Here is a 22,170-nt window from a genome sequence, read left to right as displayed (position 1 = left end):
TCTCTCCCGTGGTTTTGGATTTTTTGGGGATTTATAGGTGGAAGAAGTAGGGCAGAGGAGCCACAGGGGCCCCACAAGCCTGCTAGGCGCGTGCCCCCCTGGCCACGCCTAGGGGGCTTGTGGCCTCCCCTGGTGCCCTCTGCCTTGGTTCTCAAGCTCCCTGCGTATCTTCTGTTCCGGAAAAAAATCTTTTTGGAGGTTTTATTCCGTTTGGACTCCGTTTAATATTCTCCTCTTAAAAGGGTCAAAAACAAGGAAAAAACAGGAACTAACACTTGGCACTGAGTTAATAAGTTAGTACCAAAAAAGATATACAAGCATGCAAAACATCAAAAGTTTGACAAGATAATAGCATGGAACTATCAAAAATTATAGATACGTTGGAGATGTATCAAGCATCCCCAAGCTTAACTCCTGCTCGTCCTCGAGTAGGGAAGTGATAAAGACTAAATTTTTGATGTGGAATGCTACCTAACATTTTTTTCCTTTGTAACTTCTTTATGTGACATGAATGTTCAGATCCGTAAGATTCAAAACAATAGTTTGCTATTGACATGAAAACAATAATACTTCTAGCAAACTAGCAAGGTAATCATGAACTTTTGAAATAACAAGGCCAAAGAAAGTTATCCCTACAAAATCATATAGTCTGGCTATGCTCCATCATCCCCACACAACGAATTTAAATCATGCACAACCCCTATATTGGCCAAGTAATTGTTTTCGCACTCTTACTTTCTCAAACCTTTTTCAACTCTCACGCAATACATGAGCGTGAGCCATGGATATAGCACTATAGGTGGAATAGAGTGTGGTGGAGGTTGTGAGACAAAAAGGAGGAGATGGTCACATCGACTCGGCGTATCAAAGGGCTATGGAGATGCCCATGAATAGATATCAATGTGAAAGAGTAGGGATTACCAAGCAATGTATGCACTTAGAGCTATAAGTATGTGAAAGCTCAAAAGGAGAACTAGTGGGTGTGCATCCAACTTGCTTTCTCACGAAGACCTAGGGTAATTTTGAGGAAACCCGTCATTGGAATCTACAAGCCAAGTTATATAATGAAGATTCCCACTAGTATATGGTGGTGACAAAACAAGAGACTCTCAGTCATGAAGAACATGGTGCTATTGTGAAGCACAAGTGTGGAAAAAGAAAGTAGCATTGTCCCTTCTCTCTTTTTCTCTCTATTTTTTTGGGCTCTTTGGACTCTTTTTTTTATTTCCTCACATGGGACAATGCTCTAATAATGATGATCATCACACTTTTATTTACTCATAGCTCAAAGCTTAGAACAATGATGACTCTTAGGAAATGCCTCCGGCAGTGTACCGGCATGTGCAATGATCTAGCTTGGCGTATGACGTTGAAACATCTTGCTAGCTATCTTACGATCATGCAATGGCAATATGAAAGTGACAACACATGTCATGAGACGGAACGGTGGGAGTTGCATGGCAATATATCTCGGAATGGCTATGAAAATGCCATGATAGGTAGGTATGGTGGCTGTTTTCAGGAAGGTATATGGTGGTTTTGTGTACCGGCGAAAGTTGTGCGGCACTAGAGAGGCTAGCAATGGTGGAAGGTGAAAGTGCATCTATACCATGGACTCACATTAGTCATGAAGAACTCACATACTTATTGCAAAAGTTTTCATTAGTAATCGAAACAAAGTGCTAAACGCATACTCCTAGGGGAAGGGTTGGTAGGTGTTAACCATCGCGCGATCCCGACCACAACACAAAGGATGACAATCAATAAATCAATTGTGCTCCGACTTCCTAACATAGCGGTTCACCATACGTGCATGTTACGGGAATCACTAATTTCAACACAAGTATTTCTAGATTCACAACACCCTACTAACATAACTCTTAATATTACCAAATCCACGTCTCAAAACTATTTGAGAGGAATCAAACTTCTCTTTCTAATCAATGCACATGAATATGGAAGTTTATTGTATCCTCTTTGGGTGCCTATCACCTTTGGGACTACTTTCATAGCATAAGCCAACTACCAAATTACTCAGAGAGAGAGCACTCTCAAAAAGATAGAAGTGAAGATCGAGAGTTCTTATTTTCTCCAAAATATGACACCGTCGTGCTCTAAAAGATCTAAGTGAAGCACTCAGAGCAAAGTTATCTAGCTCAAAAGATATAAGTGAAGCACATGTGAGCTAAATTGCCTAACTCAAAAGATATAAGCGAAGCTCAATGAGTATTCTAGCAAATTCACGATGAGTGCATGTCTCTCTCAAAAGGTGTGCAGCAAGGATGATTGTGACACAACAAAAATAAAAGAATCCTATAATACACGACGCTCCAAGAAAAACACATATCATGTGGTGAATAAAAATATAGCTCCGAGTAATGTTACCGATGGATTGAAGACGAAAGAGGGGATGCCTTCCCGGGGCATCCCCAAGCTTAGGCTTTTTGGTGTCCTTGAATTTGACTTGGGACGCCTTGGGCATCCCCAAGCTTGAGCTCTTTCCACTCTTTATCCCTTTGTCCATGATAACATCACCCAAAACTTGAAAACTTCACAACACAAAACTTAAACAGAAACTCATGATATCATTAGCACAAGAAAACAAACTACCACCTCTTGAGGTACTATAACAAACTTGATTTCTATTTATATTGGTTTTAGATTACTGTATTCTCACTTTTCCATGGCTAATACCCCCCGATACTATCCATAGTTTCATCAAAATAAGCAATCAACACAACAAAAACAGAATCTGTCAAAAACAGACCAATCTGTAGCAATATGTATACTTCGTATACTTCTCGTATCTAAACAATTCTGAAATATTACTACCGTTCGGGAAATTGGCATATCAACCAACATAAAAAAGAATCAACTCAAAACCTCTTTCTGGATAAAAATGAAAAATAATTTCGTGAGCGAAAAGTTTCTGTCTTTTTCCAGCATGATCAAACAACCATCACCAAACTAGTCATAAAGGTTTTACTTGGCTCAAACACAAAAAGAAACACAAAAGACACAATCATAACAGAATTATGATGGTGTGGACGCAACAAAACAGAAAGCAAAAAAGCAAAGATAAATTCATTTGGTTGCCTCCCAACAAGCGCTATTGTTTAACGCCCTTAGCTTGGCATAAGGTGAAAGAATCACGTATCGTCATCTTTGGTACTCAAACCATAAGTAGCCCTCATCATGGATTCATAAGGCAATCTTATTTTCTTTCTAGGAAAATGTTCCATGCCCTTCTTTAATGTAAATTTAAATCAAATATTACCTTCCTTCATATCGATGACAGCACCAATAGTCCTTAGAAAAGGTCTACCAAGAATGATAGGACATGTCGGATTGCAATCAATATCAAGCACAATGAAATCCATGGGTACATAGTTCATATTTGCAATAATAAGAACATCATTGATCCTTCCCATGGGTTTCTTAACAGTAGAATCCGCAAGATGCAAATTGAGAGAGCACTCATCAATCTCATTAAAGCCTAGAACATCACATAAAGACTTTGGAATCGCGGAAACACTAGCACCCAAATCACACAAAGCATTGCATTCATAGTTTTTGATCTTGATTTTGATAGTAGGTTCCCACTCATCATGACGTTTTCTAGGAATAGAAACTTCCAATTCAAGTTTCTCTTCAAGAGATTTCATCATAGCATCGACGATATGATCGGTAAAGGCCTTGTTTTGGCTATAAGAGTGTGGAGAGTTTAGCATGGATTGCATCAAGGAAATACATTCAATCAAAGAGAAACTATCATAATTGAATTCCTTGAATTCCAAAGTAGTAGTTTCATTACTACTCAAAGTTTGATATCCTCTACTCCACTTTCAATGCTTTTAGCATCAAGATAGATAGACTCTGAATCATTGGGGCGTTTTTCAACCAAGGTGGATTCATATCCAAACCCATCATCATTAGGTTTGACACTAGAAAACAAGGATTCAATGGGAGTCACACCAAGCACTTTAAGATCTTCGTGATTCCCATCACGAGAACACGCCTTTTTAAGCCATTCATGTCTAGCACGAATTTGGGTGGTTCTTTCTTTACTCTCATTCATGGAAACACACATAGCTTTCAAAGTTTCATCCATATTGATATTGGGAGGAGCACATCTAACTTACAAAGCATCAGTATCAAGAGACATTCTATCAATGCTCCTAGCCAAATCATCAATTTTGAGTAGTTTTTCTTCTATGGACGCATTGAAAATATTTTGCGAGTTCATAAACTCTTTAATATTACTCTCTAGATCAGAGGGTAATTTATTGTAATTTCCATGAGCGCTGTTGTAGGAGTTGCCAAAGTTATTAGAGCGATTACTAGGAAAATCCTAGGAATATAGTTTCCTCTAAAAGCATTGTCGTTGCCAAAATTATTCCTACCAACAAAATTAACATCCAAGCTTTCATTGCTACTCTCAATCAAGGAAGACAAGGGCATATCATTTGGATCTAAAGGGGCACCTTTACTAGCAAACAATGTCATTAACTCATCCATCTTAGCACTCAACGAGTTAATTTCTTCTATAGTGTGTACCTTTTTACTAGTAGGTGACCTTTCAGTGTGCCACGGAGAATAATTTGTCATGATATTGTCTAGGAGTTTTCTGTCTTCTCCTAATGTGATTTCCATGAAAGTTCCACTGGAGGCGGAGTCCAAGATATTTCTAGAAGCAAAATTTAAACCAGCGTAGAAGATTTGTATAATCATCCAAAGACTCAAACCATGAGCGGGACAATTTCTAATCATCAATTTCATTCTCTCCCAAGATTGTGCAACATGTTCATGATAAAGTTGCTTAAAATTCACGATATCATTACGGAGAGAGATAATGTTAGCCGGCGGAAAATACTTGGATATATAAGCATCTTTGCACTTGTTCCAAGAATCAATACTATTTTTGGGAAAAGATGAAAATCAAGTTTTTGCTCGATCTCGCAATGAGAACGGAAATAGCTTAAATTTAATCACATCATTATCCACATCATTCTTCTTTTTCATATCGCATAAATCAATGAAGGTATTAAGATGGGATGCGACATGTTCACTAGGAAGGCCCGAGAATTGATCTTTCATAACAAGATTCAGCAAAGCAACATTGATTTCATATGATTCCGCACTAGTAGCGGGAGCAATCAGAGTACTAACAAAATCATTATTTTTAGTATTCGAGAAGTCACAAAGTTTATTGTTTTCAGTCATGGTGACTTCAACAACTTAAGTGGGGGAGAGGAAAACGAGAGGCAAAAAAGTAAATGCAAGAGATGAGTTTGCGACACTTACTTGGATAAGCTTCACTTGATGCTCCCCGGCAACGGCGCCAGAAAATCTTCTTGCTACCTCTTGAGCTTGCGTTGGTTTTTTCCCTTAAAGAGGAAAGGGTGATGCAGCACACTAGCAGTAAGTATTTCCCTTAGTTTGAGAACCAAGGTATCAATCCAGTAGGAGTATCAAGATGAGGCACCAATGTACATGTGCAAAAACAACAAACTTGCACCCAACGCTACAAAGGGGTTGTCAATCCCTTCACGATTGATTGCAAGGTGAGATCTGAAGGCGGAAAGTGCAACAAAGAAAAAGTGTAGGGCTGAAAATATGATGTGAAGTAGACCCGGGGGCCATAGTGTTCACTAGAGGCTTCTCTCAAAATAGAAAATATTACGGTGGGTGAACGAATTACTGTCGAGCAATTGATAGAACCGCGCAAAGTCATGACGATATCTAAGGCAATGATCATACATATAGGCATCACGCCCGAGACAAGTAGACCGATACTTTCTGCATCTACTACTATTACTCCACACATCGACCGCTATCCAGCATGCATCTAGTGTATTGAGTTCATGACGAACAGAGTAACGCCTTAAGCAAGATGACATGATGTAGAGGTATAAATTCATGCAATAGATATAAACCCCATATTTTTACCCTTGATGGCAACAACATGATGCGTGCCTTGCTACCCCTTCTGTCACTGGGTGAGGACACCGCACGGTATGAACCCAAAACCAAGCACTTCTCCCAGTGCAAGAATCATAGATCAAGTTGGCCAAACAAAACCCACAACTCGAAGAGAATTACAAGGATATGAAATCATGCATATAAGAGATCTGAAGAAACTCAAATAAGATTCATAGATAGTCTGATCATAAATCCACAATTCATCAGATCTCGACAAACACACCGCAAAAGAAGAATACATCGGATAGATCTCCATGAAGATCATGGAGAACTTTGTATTGAAGATCCAAGAGAGAGAAGAAGCCATCTAGCTACTAGCTATGGACCAGAAGGTCTATGGTGAACTACCCACGCATCATCGGAGAGGCAATGGTGTTGATGGAGAAGCCCTCTGTATCCGAATACCCCCTCCGGCAGGGCACTAGAACGTGCCCCAGATGGGATCTTGGGGAGACAGAAGCTTGGGGCGGCGTAAAAGTATTTTCATGGATCTCTCCTATGGTTTTGGATTTTTCGGGGATTTATAGGCGGAAGAAGTAGGGTAGAGGAGCCACACGGGGCCCACAAGCCTGCTAGGCGCGGGCCCCCCTGGTCGCGCCTAGGGGGCTTGTGGCCTCCCCTGGTGCCCTCTGCCTTGGTTCTCAAGCTCCCTGCGTATCTTCTGTTCCGGAAAAAATCTTTTCGGAGGTTTTATTCCGTTTGGACTCCGTTTAATATTCTCCTGTGAAAAGGGTCAAAAACACACAAAAAACAGAACTGGCACTTGGCACTGAGTTAATAAGTTAGTCCCAAAAACGATATAAAAGGCATGCAAAACATCCAAAGTTTGACAAGATAATAGCATGGAACTATCAAAAATTATAGATACGTTGGAGACGTATCAGTGATCGGCAACCGTTGTAGCCAAAACTCTCAAAGCTTGGATAGAGCGATTGCCAAGTGGTGTCAAACACATGACTTAGATGTATGTGGAGCTGGGAAGGCTAATAATATGGTAGAAAAAGGGTCAGCGATAGTCAGTTCAGCGATGCAAAGTTGAAAAAATGGTCAACGACGGTACCTGTTGGAAATATGCCCTGGAGGCAATAATAAATTAGTTATTATTATATTTCTTAGTTCATGATAATTGTTTATTATCCATGCTATAATTGTATTGATTGGAAACACAATACTTGTGTGGATACATAGACAAAACACTGTCCCTAGTAAGCCTCTAGTTGACTAGCTCGTTAATCAAAGATGGTCAAGGTTTCCTGGCCATAGGCAAGTGTTGTCACTTGATAACGGGATCACATCATTACGAGAATCATGTGATGGACTAGACCCAAACTAATAGACGTAGCATCTTGATCGTGTCATTTTGTTGCTACTGTTTTCTGCGTGTCAAGTATTTATTCCTATGACCATGAGATCATATAACTCACTGACACCGGAGGAATGCTTTGTCTGTATCAAACGTCGCAACGTAACTGGGTGACTATAAAGATGCTCTACAGGTATCTCCGAAGGTGTTAATTGAGTTAGTATGGATCAAGACTGGGATTTGTCACTCCGTGTGAACGGAGAGGTATCTCGGGGCCCACTCGGTAATACAACATCACACACAAGCCTTGCAAGCAATGTAACTTAGTGTAAGTTGCGGGATCTTGTATTGCGGAACGAGTAAAGAGACTTGCCAGTAAACGAGATTGAAATAGGTATACGGATACTGACGATCGAATCTCGGGCAAGTAACATACCGAAGGACAAAGGGAATGACATACGGGATTATATGAATCCTTGGCACTGAGGTTCAAACGATAAGATCTTCGTAGAATATGTAGGATCCAATATGGGCATCCAGGTCCCGCTATTGGATATTGACCGAGGAGTCTCTCGGGTCATGTCTACATAGTTCTCGAACCCGCAGGGTCTGCACACTTAAGGTTCGACGTTGTTTTATGCGTATTTGAGTTATATGGTTGGTTACCGAATGTTGTTCGGAGTCCCGGATGAGATCACGGACGTCACGAGGGTTTCCGGAATGGTCCGGAAACGAAGATTGATATGTAGGATGACCTCATTTGGTTACCGGAAGGTTTTCGTGCATTACCGAAAAAGTTTCGGGCTCATCGGTAGTGTACCGGGAGTGCCAGGAGGGGTGCCGGGGACCATCGGGAGGGGTGTCACGCCCCAAGGGGTCTCATGGGCTATGGGAAGAGATAAACCAGCCCCTAGTGGGCTGGAATAAGTTCCCACTAAGGCCCATAAGGTTTGAGAAGGAAAAAACACAAGGTGGAAAGAGTTTCCAAGTGGGAAGGTGGAATCCTACTCCAAGTAGGATTGGAGTAGGACTCCTCCACCTCCAATTTCGGCCAAACCTTTAGGTTTTGAGGCTGCCTCCTCCCCTCCCTCCCACCTATATATACGGAGGTTTTAGGGCTGATTTGAGACGACTTTCTCACGGCTGCCCGACCACATACCTCCACAGTTTTTCCTCTAGATCGCGTTTCTGCGGAGCTCGGGCGGAGCCCTGCTGAGACAAGATCATCACCAACCTCCGGAGCGCTGTCACGCTGCCGGAAAACTCTTCTACCTCTCCGTCTCTCTTGCTGGATCAAGAAGGCCGAGATCATCGTCGAGTTGTACGTGTGCTGAACGCGGAGGTGCCGTCCGTTCGGTACTAGATCGTGGGACTGATCGCGGGATTGTTCGCGGGGCGGATCGAGGGACGTGAGGACGTTCCACTACATCAACCGCGTTCACTAACGCTTCTGCTGTACGATCTACAAGGGTACGTAGATCACTCATCCCCTCTCGTAGATGGACATCACCATGATAGGTCTTCGTGCGCGTAGGAAATTTTTTGTTTCCCTTGCGACGTTCCCCAACAGTGGCATCATGAGCTAGGTTCATGCGTAGATGTCTTCTCGAGTAGAACACAAAAGTTTTTGTGGGCGGTGATGTGCGTTTTGCTGCCCTCCTTAGTCTTTTCTTGATTCCGTGGTATTGTTGGATTGAAGCGGCTTGGACCGACATTACTCGTACGCTTACGAGAGACTCGTTTCATCGTTACGAGTAACCCCCTTTGCTCAAAGATGACTGGCAAGTGACTGTTTCTCCAACTTTAGTTGAATCGGATTTGACCGAGGAGGTCCTTGGATGAGGTTAAATAGCAACTCATATATCTCCGTTGTGGTGTTTGCGTAAGTAAGATGCGATCCTACTAGATACCCTCGGTCACCACGTAAAACATGCAACAACAAAATTAGAGGACGTCTAACTTGTTTTTGCAGGGTATGATTGTGATGTGATATGGCCAACGATGTGATGTGATATATTGGATGTATGAGATGATCATGTTGTAATAGAAATATCGACTTGCACGTCGATGGTACGGCAACCGGCAGGAGCCATAGGGTTGTCTTTATACTAACGTTTGTGCTTGCAGATGCGTTTACTATTTTGCTAGGTTGTAGCTTTAGTAGTAATAGCATAAGTAGCACGACAACCCTGATGGCAACACGTTGATGGATGATCATGGTGTGGCGCCGGTGACAAGAAGATCGTGCCGGTGCTTTGGTGATGGAGATCAAGAAGCACGTGATGATGGCCATATCATGTCACTTATGAATTGCATGTGATGTTAATCCTTTTATGCACCTTATTTTGCTTAGAACGACGGTAGCATTATGAGGTGATCTCTCACTAAAATTTCAAGACGAAGTTGTGTTCTCCCCGACTGTGCACCGTTGCGACAGTTCTTCGTTTCGAGACACCACGTGATGATCGGGTGTGATAGACTCAACGTTCACATACAACGGGTGCAAAACAGTTGCACACGCAGAACACTCGGGTTAAGCTTGACGGCCTAGCATGTGCAGACATGGCCTCGGAACACATGAGACCGAAAGGTCGAGCATGAATCGTATAGTTGATATGATTAGCATAGGGATGCTTACCACTGAAACTATTCTCGACTCACGTGATGATCGGACTTGAGATAGTGGATTTGGATCATGTACCACTCAAATGACTAGAGAGATGTACTTTTTGAGTGGGAGTTCTTAAGTAATATGATTAATTGAACTAATTGTCATGAACATAGTCTAATGGTCTTTGCGAATTACGATGTAGCTTGCGCTATAGCTCTACTGTTTTTTTATGTTCCTAGAGAAAATTTAGTTGAAAATTGATAGTAGCAAACTTTGCAGACTGAGTCTGTAAAACCGAGGATTGTCCTCGTTGCTGCGCAGAAGGCTTATGTCCTTAATGCACCACTCGGTGTGCTGCACCTCGAGCGTCGTCTGTGGATGCTGTGAACATCCGACATACACGTTTCTGATGACTACACGATAGTTCAGTGCAAAGTACTTAATGGCTTAGAAGCAAGGCACCGAAAACGTTTTAAACGTCACGGAACATAAGTGATGTTCTAAAGAGATGAAATTGTGATTTCATGCTTGTGCCCTTGTTAAGAGGTACGAGACCTCCAACAAAATTCTTTGACCACAAAGTAAAGGAGAAAAGCTCAATCGTTGAGCGTGTGCTCAGATTGTCTGAGTACGACAATCACTTGAATCAAGTGGGAGCTAATCTTCCAGATGAGATAGTGATGGTTCTCCAAAAGTCACTGCCACCAAGCTTTGAGAGCTTCGTGATGAACTATAACATATCAAGGATAGATACAATGATCTTTGAGAGATTCGCGACGTTTGACACTGCGAAAGTAGAAATCAAGAAGGAGCATCAATAGTTGATGGTTTGAAAAACCACTAAGTTTCAAGAAAGGCGAGGGCTAGAAGGGATACTTCGTGAAACGGCAAAACAGTTGCTGCACTAATGAAGAGACCCAAGATTAAACCCAAACCCGAGACTAAGTGCTTCTGTAATAAGGGGAACAGTCACTGAGGCGGAGCAACTCTAGATACTTGGTAGATAAGAAGGCTGGCAAAAGTCGAGAGAAGTATATTTGATATACATAATGTTGATGTGTACTTTACTAGTACTCCTAGTAGCACGAGGGTATTGGATACTGGTTCGGTTGCTAAGTGATTAGTAACGCGAAATGAAAGCTACGGCATAAACGGAGACTAGCTAAAGGCGAGGTGACGATACGTGTTGGAAGTGTTTCCAAGGTTGATATGATCAAACGTCACACGCCCCCTTTACCATCGGGATTGGTGTTGAACCTAAATAATTGTTATTTGGTGCTTGCGTTAAGCATGAACATGATTGGATCGTGTTTATTGCAATACGATTATTCATTCAAAAGGAATAATGGTTACTCTATTTGCTTGAATAATCACCTTCAATGGTTTATTGAATCTCGATTGTAGTGTTACACATTGGTGCCAAAAGATACGAGTTAAATGATGATAGTACCACTTACTTGTGGCACTGCCGCTTGAGTCATGTTAGTATAAATTGCATGAAGAGGCTCCATGCTGATGGATCTTTACTCACCTGATTTCGAATCACTAGTGACATGCAAATCATACCACATGAGCAAGGCCTTGTTTTCATTGAGATGAAACAAGATAGTAACTTGTTGGAAGTGATACATTTTGATGTATGCAGTCCAGTGAGTGTTGAGGCACGCAGTGGATATCATTATGTTCTTACTTCACTGACGACTTGAGTAGATACAGGAGTATTTACTTAATGAATCACAAGTCTGAAATATTGAAAGTTCAATTCTGTTTCAGAGTGAAGTTCGTCGTAACAAGAGGATGAACTGTCTACGATATGATCATAGAAATGAATATCTGAGTTACGAGTTTTTGGTACACAGTTAAGACAATGTGGAAATTGTTTCACAGTTCATGCCACCTGGAACATCATGGTGTGATGATGTGTCTGAACGTCATAGCCACGCACTATTTAGTATGGTGCATGCTGGGATGTCTCTTATCGAATTACCACTATCCTTTATGGGTTATGCATTAGAGACAACCACATTCACTTTAAATGGGGCACCGCGTATTTCCGTTGAGATGACACAGTATAGACTGAGGTTTAGAGAAATCTAAACTGTCGTTTCTTGAAAGTTTGGGGCTTCGAAACTTATGTGAAAAAGTTTCAGTCTGATAAGCTCGAACCCAAAGTGGATAAATGCATCTTCACAGGATATCCAAAACAGTTGGGTACATCTCCTATCTCAGATCCGAAAGCAAAGTGTTTGTTTCTAGAAACGGATCCTTTCTCGAGAAAAGGTTTCTCTCGAAAGAATTGAGTGGGAGGGTAGTAGAACTTGATGAGGTTATTGAACCATCACTTCAACCAGTGTGTAGCAGGGCGTAGGAAGTTGTTCCTGTGGCGCCTACACCAATTGAAGTGGAAGCTGATGATGGTGATCATTAAGCTTCGAATCAAGTTACTACAAACCTCGTAGGTCGACAAGGTCGCGTACTGCTGCAGAGTAGTACGGTAACCCTGTCTTGGAGGTCATGTTGTTGAGCAACAGTGAACCTACGAGTTATGGAGAAAGCGATGGTGGGCCCAGATTCCGACAAATGGCTGGAAGCCATAAAATCCGAGAGAGGATCCATGTGTGAAAACAAAGTGTAGACTTTGGTAGAACTACTTGATGGTCATGGGACTATTGGGTAAAATGGATCTTTAAAAGAAGACAGACGATGATGGTGATAAGTCACTATTAAGAAAAGCTCGACTTGTCGCAAAGATGTTTTCGACAAGATCAAACAGTTGACTATGATGAGTCTTTCTCACTCGTAGTGATGCTAAAGGTCTGTTAGAATTATGTTAGTAGTTGCTGCATTATTTATGAAATATTGCACGTAGGATGTCAAAACATTGTTTCCTCGACGGTTTCCTTGAGCAAACATTGTATGTGATACGACCAGAAGGTTTTGTCGATCCTAAAGATACTAGCAAGTATGCAAGCTCCAGTGATCCTTCAATGGACTGGTGCAAGCATCTCGGAGTTGGAATAAGCACTTTGATGAGATGATCAAAGATTTTGGGTGTGTACAAGGTTTATGAGAAACTTGTATTTCCAAAGAAGTGAGTGGGAGCACTATAGAATTTCTGATAGGTATATGTGGTTGACATATTGTGGATCAGAAGTAATGTAGAATTTCTGTAAAGCATACAAGGTTGTTTGAAAGAAGTTTTCAAAGGAGTACCTGGATTATGCTACTTGAAGGTTGAGCATCAAAGATCTATGGAGATAGATCGAAAGCGCTTAATAGAAGTTTCAACAAGATGCATGCCTTGACAAGTTTTTGAAAGAGTTCAAAATAGACCAGCAAAGAAGGAGTTCTTGGTTGCGTTGTGAGGTGTGAATTTGAGTAAGACTCAAAACCCGACCACGGCAGAATAAAGAGAATAGATGAAGGTCGTCTTCTATGCCTTAGCCGTAGAATCTAAAGTATGCCATGCTGTGTACCGCACCTGAAGTGTGCCTTGACTCAAAGTATGTTGAGAGGTACAGAGAGTGATCCATGTTTGAATCACTAGCAGCGGTCAAAATTTATCCTTAGTAACAAATGGACTAAGGAATTTTTCTCGATTATGGAGGTGGTTAAAGAGTTCGTCGTAAAGGGTAACGTCGATGCAAGCTTTGACACTAATCTGAATAACTATGAGTAGTGAAACGGATTCATATAGTAGAGTGGATATTTGGAGCATTTCCGAATAGCACGTAGTAGCAGCATCTATAAGATGACATAAAGATTTGTAAAGAACGCACGGATCTGAAAGTTTCAGAACCGTTGACTAAAACCTCTCTCACAAGCAAGACATGATCAGACCCCATAACTATATGGGTGTTGGATTCGTTGGAATCACATGGTGATGTGAACTAGATTATTGACTCTAGTGCAAGTGGGAGACTGTTGGAAATATGCCCTAGAGGCAATAATAAATTAGTTATTATTATATTTCTTAGTTCATGATAATCGTTTATTATCCATGCTATAATTGTATTGATTGGAAACACAATACTTGTGTGGATACATAGACAAAACACTGTCCCTAGTAAGCCTCTAGTTGACTAGCTCGTTAATCAAAGATGGTCAAGGTTTCCTGGCCATAGGCAAGTGTTGTCACTTGATAACGGGATCACATCATTAGGAGAATCATGTGATGGACTAGACCCAAACTAATAGACGTAGCATGTTGATCGTGCCATTTTGTTGCTACTGTTTTCTGCGTGTCAAGTATTTATTCCTATGACCATGAGATCATATAACTCACTGACACCGGAGGAATGCTTTGTGTGTATCAAACGTCGCAACGTAACTGGGTGACTATAAAGATGCTCTACAGGTATCTCCGAAGGTGTTAGTTGAGTTAGTATGGATCAAGACTGGGATTTGTCACTCCGTGTGAACGGAGAGGTATCTCGGGGCCCACTCGGTAATACAACATCACACACAAGCCTTGCAAGCAATGTAACTTAGTGTAAGTTGCGGGATCTTGTATTACGGAACGAGTAAAGAGACTTGCCAGTAAACGAGATTGAAATAGGTATACGGATACTGACGATCGAATCTCGGGCAAGTAACATACCGAAGGACAAAGGGAATGACATACGGGATTATATGAATCCTTGGCACTGAGGTTCAAACGATAAGATCTTCGTAGAATATGTAGGATCCAATATGGGCATCCAGGTCCCGCTATTGGATATTGACCGAGGAGTCTCTCGGGTCATGTCTACATAGTTCTCGAACCCGCAGGGTCTGCACACTTAAGGTTCGACGTTGTTTTATGCGTATTTGAGTTATATGGTTGGTTACCGAATGTTGTTCGGAGTCCCGGATGAGATCACGGACGTCACGAGGGTTTCCGGAATGGTCCGGAAACGAAGATTGATATATAGGATGACCTCATTTGGTTACCGGAAGGTTTTCGTGCATTACCGAAAAAGTTTCGGGCTCATCGGTAGTGTACCGGGAGTGCCGGGAGGGGTGCCGGGGACCATCGGGAGGGGTGTCACGCCCCAAGGGGTCTCATGGGCTATGGAAAGAGATAAACCAGCCCCTAGTGGGCTGGAATAAGTTCCCACTAAGGCCCATAAGGTTTGAGAAGGAAAAAACACAAGGTGGAAAGAGTTTCCAAGTGGGAAGGTTGAATCCTACTCCAAGTAGGATTGGAGTAGGACTCCTCCACCTCCAATTTCGGCCAAACCTTTAGGTTTTGAGGCTGCCTCCTCCCCTCCCTCCCACCTATATATACGGAGGTTTTAGGGCTGATTTGAGACGACTTTCTCACGGCTGCCCGACCACATACCTCCATAGTTTTTCCTCTAGATCGCGTTTCTGCGGAGCTCGGGCGGAGCCCTGCTGAGACAAGATCATCACCAACCTCCGGAGCGCCGTCACGCTGCCGGAAAACTCTTCTACCTCTCCGTCTCTCTTGCTGGATCAAGAAGGCCGAGATCATCGTCGAGTTGTACGTGTGCTGAACGCGGAGGTGCCGTCCGTTCGGTACTAGATCGTGGGACTGATGGCGGGATTGTTCGCGGGGCGGATCGAGGGACGTGAGGACGTTCCACTACATCAACCGCGTTCACTAACGCTTCTGCTGTACGATCTACAAGGGTACGTAGATCACTCATCCCCTCTCGTAGATGGACATCACCATGATAGGTCTTCGTGCGCGTAGGAAATTTTTTGTTTCCCTTGCGACGTTCCCCAACAGTACCGTGCTGGTCCTAGGCTAGACCGTACTAGAGACGCAAGTCTAGAATACCAACAAAATCACGATGCTACACGTAATAAAAGGAAGAGCACACTCTGATTTTTTTCTCGTTTTTCTTTTTTGGTGCCTCGTTTTTTGTGCTTTTTCCCCCTAGAAAATCACTATAATGGCGAGTGTCTCAAAACTCTTGTGAAGGTCTAAAAGGAGCAAAAATGGGAAGTTGCCAAAAAAAATTCTATAAAACCGACTATCTCAAAACGCTCTACTACACCTAAAAATAGGACAACCAATTTTTTTTTCTCACCGTGTGTTTTTGAAAAAAATTGGGCCTGAACGGAGGGTGGCTATCGGACTTTTTTTGGAGATCACCCTCGTATACGAATAGAGAACAGTTGATGGAATCAGAAACCTACTAAGACAAGGAAACATGAATCTGACAACAGATGGATCTAGAAAAGAATCTAATATGTAATGGACTCGAAGTGATGGTATATGGTAGCAGCGATGCCGGTGGTGGTATACGGCAACAACGATGATGGTGGAGTGGTGGTGGTATATGGCAGCAACGATAATTGTGGCGCGGTGATGGTATATGGCAGTAGCGATGACCGTGGCATGGTGTGGAATAATGCAGCGATGAAGATGGTGCGGCTCGGCGTGACAACCTATGAACACAACTTAAAACTCTAAAAGACTACACTGTAAGACCAACAACTCGACACGATGATGCAACTGCAAATTAAACAAAGCAAAACACCAAACAGAAATTGCAAAAGGCTCGGACTGGTTTGGATAGGATGAACTAACCCTAATTCTTTTTTTTGTGGCTTCTTTTCGTGGAGTATAGGTATGAAGAACATATGCGATCTAAACTACGAAAAACTAATAAAATCTCACTCACCATTCTGGAACTCTGGTACCACTTGATAGAGGCAAAGTTGTCCCTATCTACCGCTGAGATGGTGGCTATCGTTTTCTGTGAGGTAGACTTTGACGACTACGAACATGTGAGGACGTTGCGCTTAGCAATCGCTAAACCAATTACGAGAGGTTATTGACTATGCTGGAGCACGATCAACCTGACCAGGAGGGTCTGTTTCCTGCATGCAAATGAAGAACAATCAAGAAACTGAAATTGCAATCTGGATACTTCGAAAAGAAGAGGAAAGATTTATTGATGAAAGTGGGGTTCTGTGACGTCTTGGTGTGGCCGTAAAACACAAACGAAGAACACGAAGTTGCAGCTATGGCGAACTTATAATCTAAACAAAACCCGAGTCTAAACGGTGCCATAAGGGTTGTATATATAGGGGAATAGAGAGGGATTTTCTTGACTCCTTGGTGGAGGAGTCCGAAAACGACCCTAACTTGGTTGCCCCACACATATGGCATCTAAAAACAGCCTATAATTTAGTATTTTGAAATTACATGGGCATGACCCGAAAATAAGGTGGCGCGACACCTATAACAGCCTATGGACGAAATCTATGAAGTGTCATCTTGTATATTTCATCCAAGCCTTCATGCTCTCCTTATGGCGGCTTCAAAGTCCAAAAATTACCAATGGAAGTTGATACGTCTCCAACGTATCGATAATTTATGAAGTATTCATGCCCTGTTTGCCTATGTTTACAATACTGTCATACAGTTTTGGTGCACTTTATATGATTTATTTAGAACTAACCCGGACTGAAGGAAATAAGCAATATTGGAGCGAAGAACCACCGGAGGGGAGCCGCCAGTGGACCACAATCCAACAGGCAGCGACCCCACATGCCATGGCGTGATGGCTTGTGGGGCCCACGTGGCTCCGTTTGGCGTGATTCCAACACTAAAAAAATTCTATATATACTAGAAACTCGAGAAATAAAGAGAGAACTTCTGCTCCGCCGCCACAACTCTCTTCTTTCCCGCATCCGTACCTTCTCCTTCATGCTAGATCCCGCTCCAATGGCCATCCTTCTTGTCCATGCTAGCTCCTTCATTCATAAGTAAAACAAAATTATCTAATTTAGGCAGCATCATATGTTCATGAACATTAACAGGATTTCCAAGATACGGAAGTACCTGCTAATTCAATTGACGTGCGCGAGCAATAGTAACTCGTCCAGTATGTATAACAACAGGGGTTGTGGGTATAACAATGGTATTGATGTCCTGATCATCCGGCTCCATCCACTCTAGGTGGTTTGTATACATGCTCCCACTCTTCAAAGCCGGTAATGTACCACCTCGGCCGCCACGCAAGACTTGTTAGGCCCTCGCCGCTTCGATCACACGCCTACCTTGATTCGCCTATGCGGTTCTTCCATCATCAATTTGGCTGCCTCCCAGGCACCCTTCGCCCCTCCTTTCTCTGTCCATGGTAGGCACCGACACAACAAGTGTTCGACAAAATTCCATAGCCAATTCTTTTGATATTCTCGTGGTTTAATTTTAAGGAAACATGATGGATTCAGACGAGGAATACTCCGAGTTCATGGATTCGTCTTCATCGAATGAGGATGAAGATAATGATGGAACGACGGTGATGAGGGTAATTCTTGAAGAGATGGAGCATGCGGCAGACCATGTTCTCAACTTCAAGGATTCAACAAAGGGACATCAAGTGTTGAATCAATAGAGGACACTGGATCATGTGATGTTGTATGATGAATGCTTTCCCCAATTTCACTATTCATACCCTGTTTTTGCCGTCGTTTCGGATGTAGCGACTAGTGTTCGAACACATCTACCAACGTGTGTGGACCTACGATGATTACTTCAATCTGAAACATGATGTCATTGGAAACATTGGATTCTCTATTTATCATAAGTGCATGAATGCTATGAGGATGCTTGCCTATGGCATGACCGCCGATTCATGGAACGAATACCTCCAAATGCCTAAAATCACATGCCTCGATGCCATGGTCAGATTTGCTACTGCGGTGGTCAAAATGTTTTGACCTGAGTACTTGAGAGAACCGAATGTCACAAACATAACAAGACGTACAACACTTGAAGAATCAAGAGGGTTCCCAGGTATGCTTGGATCAATAAATTGTTTGCACTCCAAATGGAAGAATTGTCCATATGCTCAACGGGTGCAAAATCCCACCATTACTCTTGAAGGAGTTGCATTTGATCTCTCAAATTGGCAATCTTTCTTTGACATGCATGTGTCTCACAAGGACACCAACATGCTGTGGTGGTCTTTGTTGTTTGCAAGGTTGTGTGCAGGCGAAACTCATGCATGCAACTACACCATCCATGGTCATAATTACACCATGGGATAATATCTTTGTGACGATATCTACCCCCATGGGAAACCTTCATTAAGACCATCTCTAAGCCAAGGGGTAACAAAAAAGTATTTGCCCACAAACAAGGAGTTAAAAACGGCATGCATAGAGCATTTGAGTGCTCCTAGCCTGTTTTACAGTTGCTAGCGGGCCTGCTAAACTATGAGATGGAGAGACGTGGTGGGAGGTGATGACAACTTATGTGATCATTCACAACATAATCATGGAGAAAGAGGATAAGAGAATTCGACAAGGTCTGTAATTTCAAGGGACTGGTGATCCCTATCCAACTTCCAAAATAAAATTCGATGACGTTTGAGGACTTTCTTTTTCCACACATGCATCAGCAGACTTGTCATCGAGGAACTCATGAATAGCTTCATAATGATGCGATTGAGCATATATGAGCATATACGAGCATTTCATATGGATAACTAGAACATGTGTCCAAATAAATTGAATCCAAACTTGAACTATTTTACAAAACTTTATGTTTGGACTGTACTCCCTTCGTTTACAAATATAAGATATTTTGGATATTTTAATATGGACTATATACAGATTTAGATGACTGAATTAGCACAATAAACATATTATATACAATCAAATCAGAAAAAGTTAGTAGAACATCTTAAGTAATAATTAGATTTAATTTATTGTTGTATTGAAGTATTTATCATTCAATTATCAAACATTGTGCTATTTATCTTTCATTTTTTTTCAATACTCCGGGCATGAAAAAAAAAACTGAGCTAGCGGACATTTGGCTTCGTCTGTTTGATGACCCACGTTGGAGTTGCCCTAAGCTTTGCATTTTTTTGTATTCCAATAATGTGTTGTGGTTTTGCTGAGCATTAGCACCACTTTAATGATCTGATCATCCTTGATCCATGAACAATGTTTTTCATTAGCAAATAAACACGGCTTTTTTGAAAGCACAAGTTCAATCAAACTGAAAGGATCATCTCAAACAACATATTTTTATGAAATCTGAAATAATATCTTCTGCTATACACACAAATCCTCAAAAACTGAGCAGCCAACGTAAGCAGGGAAAAGAGTGCAGCATGAATCAGTGACAATTACAACTTTCAGTGACATGTTGAGGAAGGCAAACCATCTGTAATATGTTGCAAACTCGCAATAAAATGACCATGACAGTAGTCCTAGTAGACCTATAGCCTGCCAAACTGCCGTGAGCATAACAGCTCCAGCAGCAAACAATGGTGCGAACAGACGGCATATGCTTAAATACGTAGTATCTACTATAGTAATTGTTACTAGAAATGAATAACCAACACCCGATTATTGTCGCTTCAAAGCTACGAGTAAACTACCAATACTAGTAGTAACATCCACGCTCCCCGTAGATCAATTGCCCTATAGATTTGGAGCCAAGTCAAGTGTTCATCATGTCTCTTTCTTGCACTGTCAATTTGTCACTTCCTGGCCTAGCCCCAGCCAGGCGTTGTCACCATTAGCTTGCTTGGACGGAGCCGCCGATGAGCTGCTAATTTGGTAAGGCGCCTTCGCCACTATCCTGGGGTAAATGAGCACAAAATGTTAGGGTCGTACATACATGTAGCAACTTTTGAAGAAATTTTCACCGTCTTCCTTGAGGAATTTTTTCGAAAAACAGCTCGGTCAGGTACCTGCCCTTCCTTTTCTCGAGAAACCTGTGGAGTGAGTTCCTCCTCGCTATAGGCAGATCTGCAACCCAGCAAAAATGTTGGAGCTCCGTCAGCGATAAGGATTTCATACGGAAATTTTCATGAAACTATGAAACAATCTCTTCATCTGCATGTACTGTATACTGTCACCGTAGAACGGCAAAAGAGGTCACGAGAATTAGTACCAGGGAGAGTGTTGTGTGCAGGCTGGGGAGGGCTCCGCTGAACGAGGCTGCTGCTCCCGGCCTTGTCTCCGGCGTCGCCGGCGCCGTTGGCCATCTGGAGCAATCCGTTGACCTTGGTGGATGGGAAGTTGTCAACCACGACCACTTTTCCTCCATAGAAGATGGTGAGCTGGTGCGCATCCTCTCTCGCATCTTGGTTGTCAGTTGGGGCCTTGAGAAGCTGTCCAACACTAGATTTCTCGAGTGCGAGCTCCACGCCCGCTGTGTTCGGCTCCTCCAGCCCCGACAACAGGTTCATGGTGGTGGGCGGCTGGAAAGCTCCTGCAAATTAAGATGAACAGCCGTGTACTACATCTTGTAAGAACTTTGCTGCTAACTAAATGCATGAAACAGATGACCAGTCAGCAGACAAACATCCCCTGTTCTTTCTATAAGACAGAGCACGTCACGGCGTACCTCCTCCTACGACGACGGCGGCCGGCGGCGCCATGTCGAGGCCAACGAGGCCCTGCAGAGCGCCGCCCTTCTTCTCCTTCATGTAGCGGCTCAGGAGGCTGCAGGTGGCGGCGAAGCCGGACTTCTCCTTGGCCGCCGCGGCGGCACCAGCACCGGCACGGCCGGACATCCCCTCTCCTCCTCCCATCTTGCAGCCGCTCCCCGCCCCTTCCATGCACAACAAACCACCGCACCTAGCTTCCTCGCTCCTTCCTTCGCTCGCTAGCCTGCCTCCGACAAACAACTCCAGTGCACTTTTCTGGCTGCCGGGCGCCTCTGTCCTTTTAAAATGGATCAGCTCTTCGTGATAAACGGCGAGGTGGGACGACAAGGACCCGGCGGGCCGGGCACGGCCGGGCATGGAAAACGTGGGGGGGATGGAGGGGGTAGCAGCTCACTGGGTTCTTCTAGTCGTGGGCACGACCGGACGGGTGGAGCGGTGAGGTCTCCGTCCGCGACGGCCCCATCCAGGGAAAAGGTCGTCGAGTGTTGGCGATGAATATCGGGTGCCGTGGCCGTGGTCACGGAGGCACGTGGTTTTTGAGCTCGTATTCGGGCCTGGATTTGACCCGCGGGGCAGCGAGCGCGCGGTCTCTCTCTCTCGGTTAATTTTTAGGTGGATGGGGGGTACGTACGGGGCAAGGAGACGCGACGCGTGAGGCGCCTACCTACAAAGGTTATGTATTGTTGGGGTTGCTACGTGTCGTGATGCGCTGATTTACATTTGTGAAGCACGCTTCCTATCACAACGTCTGGTACAAGGAAAACGTCAGAGCAATTGCGCACCGTTAGTTCGTGTTCCACCAACGGTGGCGATATGTTCCCCGAGAAATTCCGTCCAAGGCTCCCGTATTTCACGCACACACCTCTCCGTTATCTCTAAAAAAAATTCACTGAGCTCCATAA

General features: G+C 43.1%; 1 protein-coding gene across 1 annotated transcript; it reads right to left on the bottom strand.

Annotated features, from left to right (window-relative positions):
* Positions 1 to 19,875: 19,875 nt before the first annotated feature.
* On the bottom strand, positions 19,876 to 21,704 carry LOC123395447 (protein TIFY 10c-like). Its single transcript, XM_045090451.1, has 4 exons — positions 21,226 to 21,704; positions 20,770 to 21,090; positions 20,567 to 20,624; positions 19,876 to 20,454 (listed from the first exon to the last, which is right to left on the bottom strand). Exons 1-4 carry the CDS (start codon positions 21,623 to 21,625, stop codon positions 20,346 to 20,348), a joined length of 888 nt encoding a protein of 295 aa, XP_044946386.1. The 5' UTR covers positions 21,626 to 21,704; the 3' UTR covers positions 19,876 to 20,345.
* Positions 21,705 to 22,170: the final 466 nt, after the last annotated feature.

The sequence above is a fragment of the Hordeum vulgare genome, chromosome 5H (assembly GCF_904849725.1).
Source record: "Hordeum vulgare subsp. vulgare chromosome 5H, MorexV3_pseudomolecules_assembly, whole genome shotgun sequence".
Classification (NCBI taxonomy): Eukaryota; Viridiplantae; Streptophyta; class Magnoliopsida; order Poales; family Poaceae; genus Hordeum; species Hordeum vulgare.
Note: the sequence above shows the minus strand (reverse complement) of the source record. Positions and strands in the feature narration are given on the sequence as shown.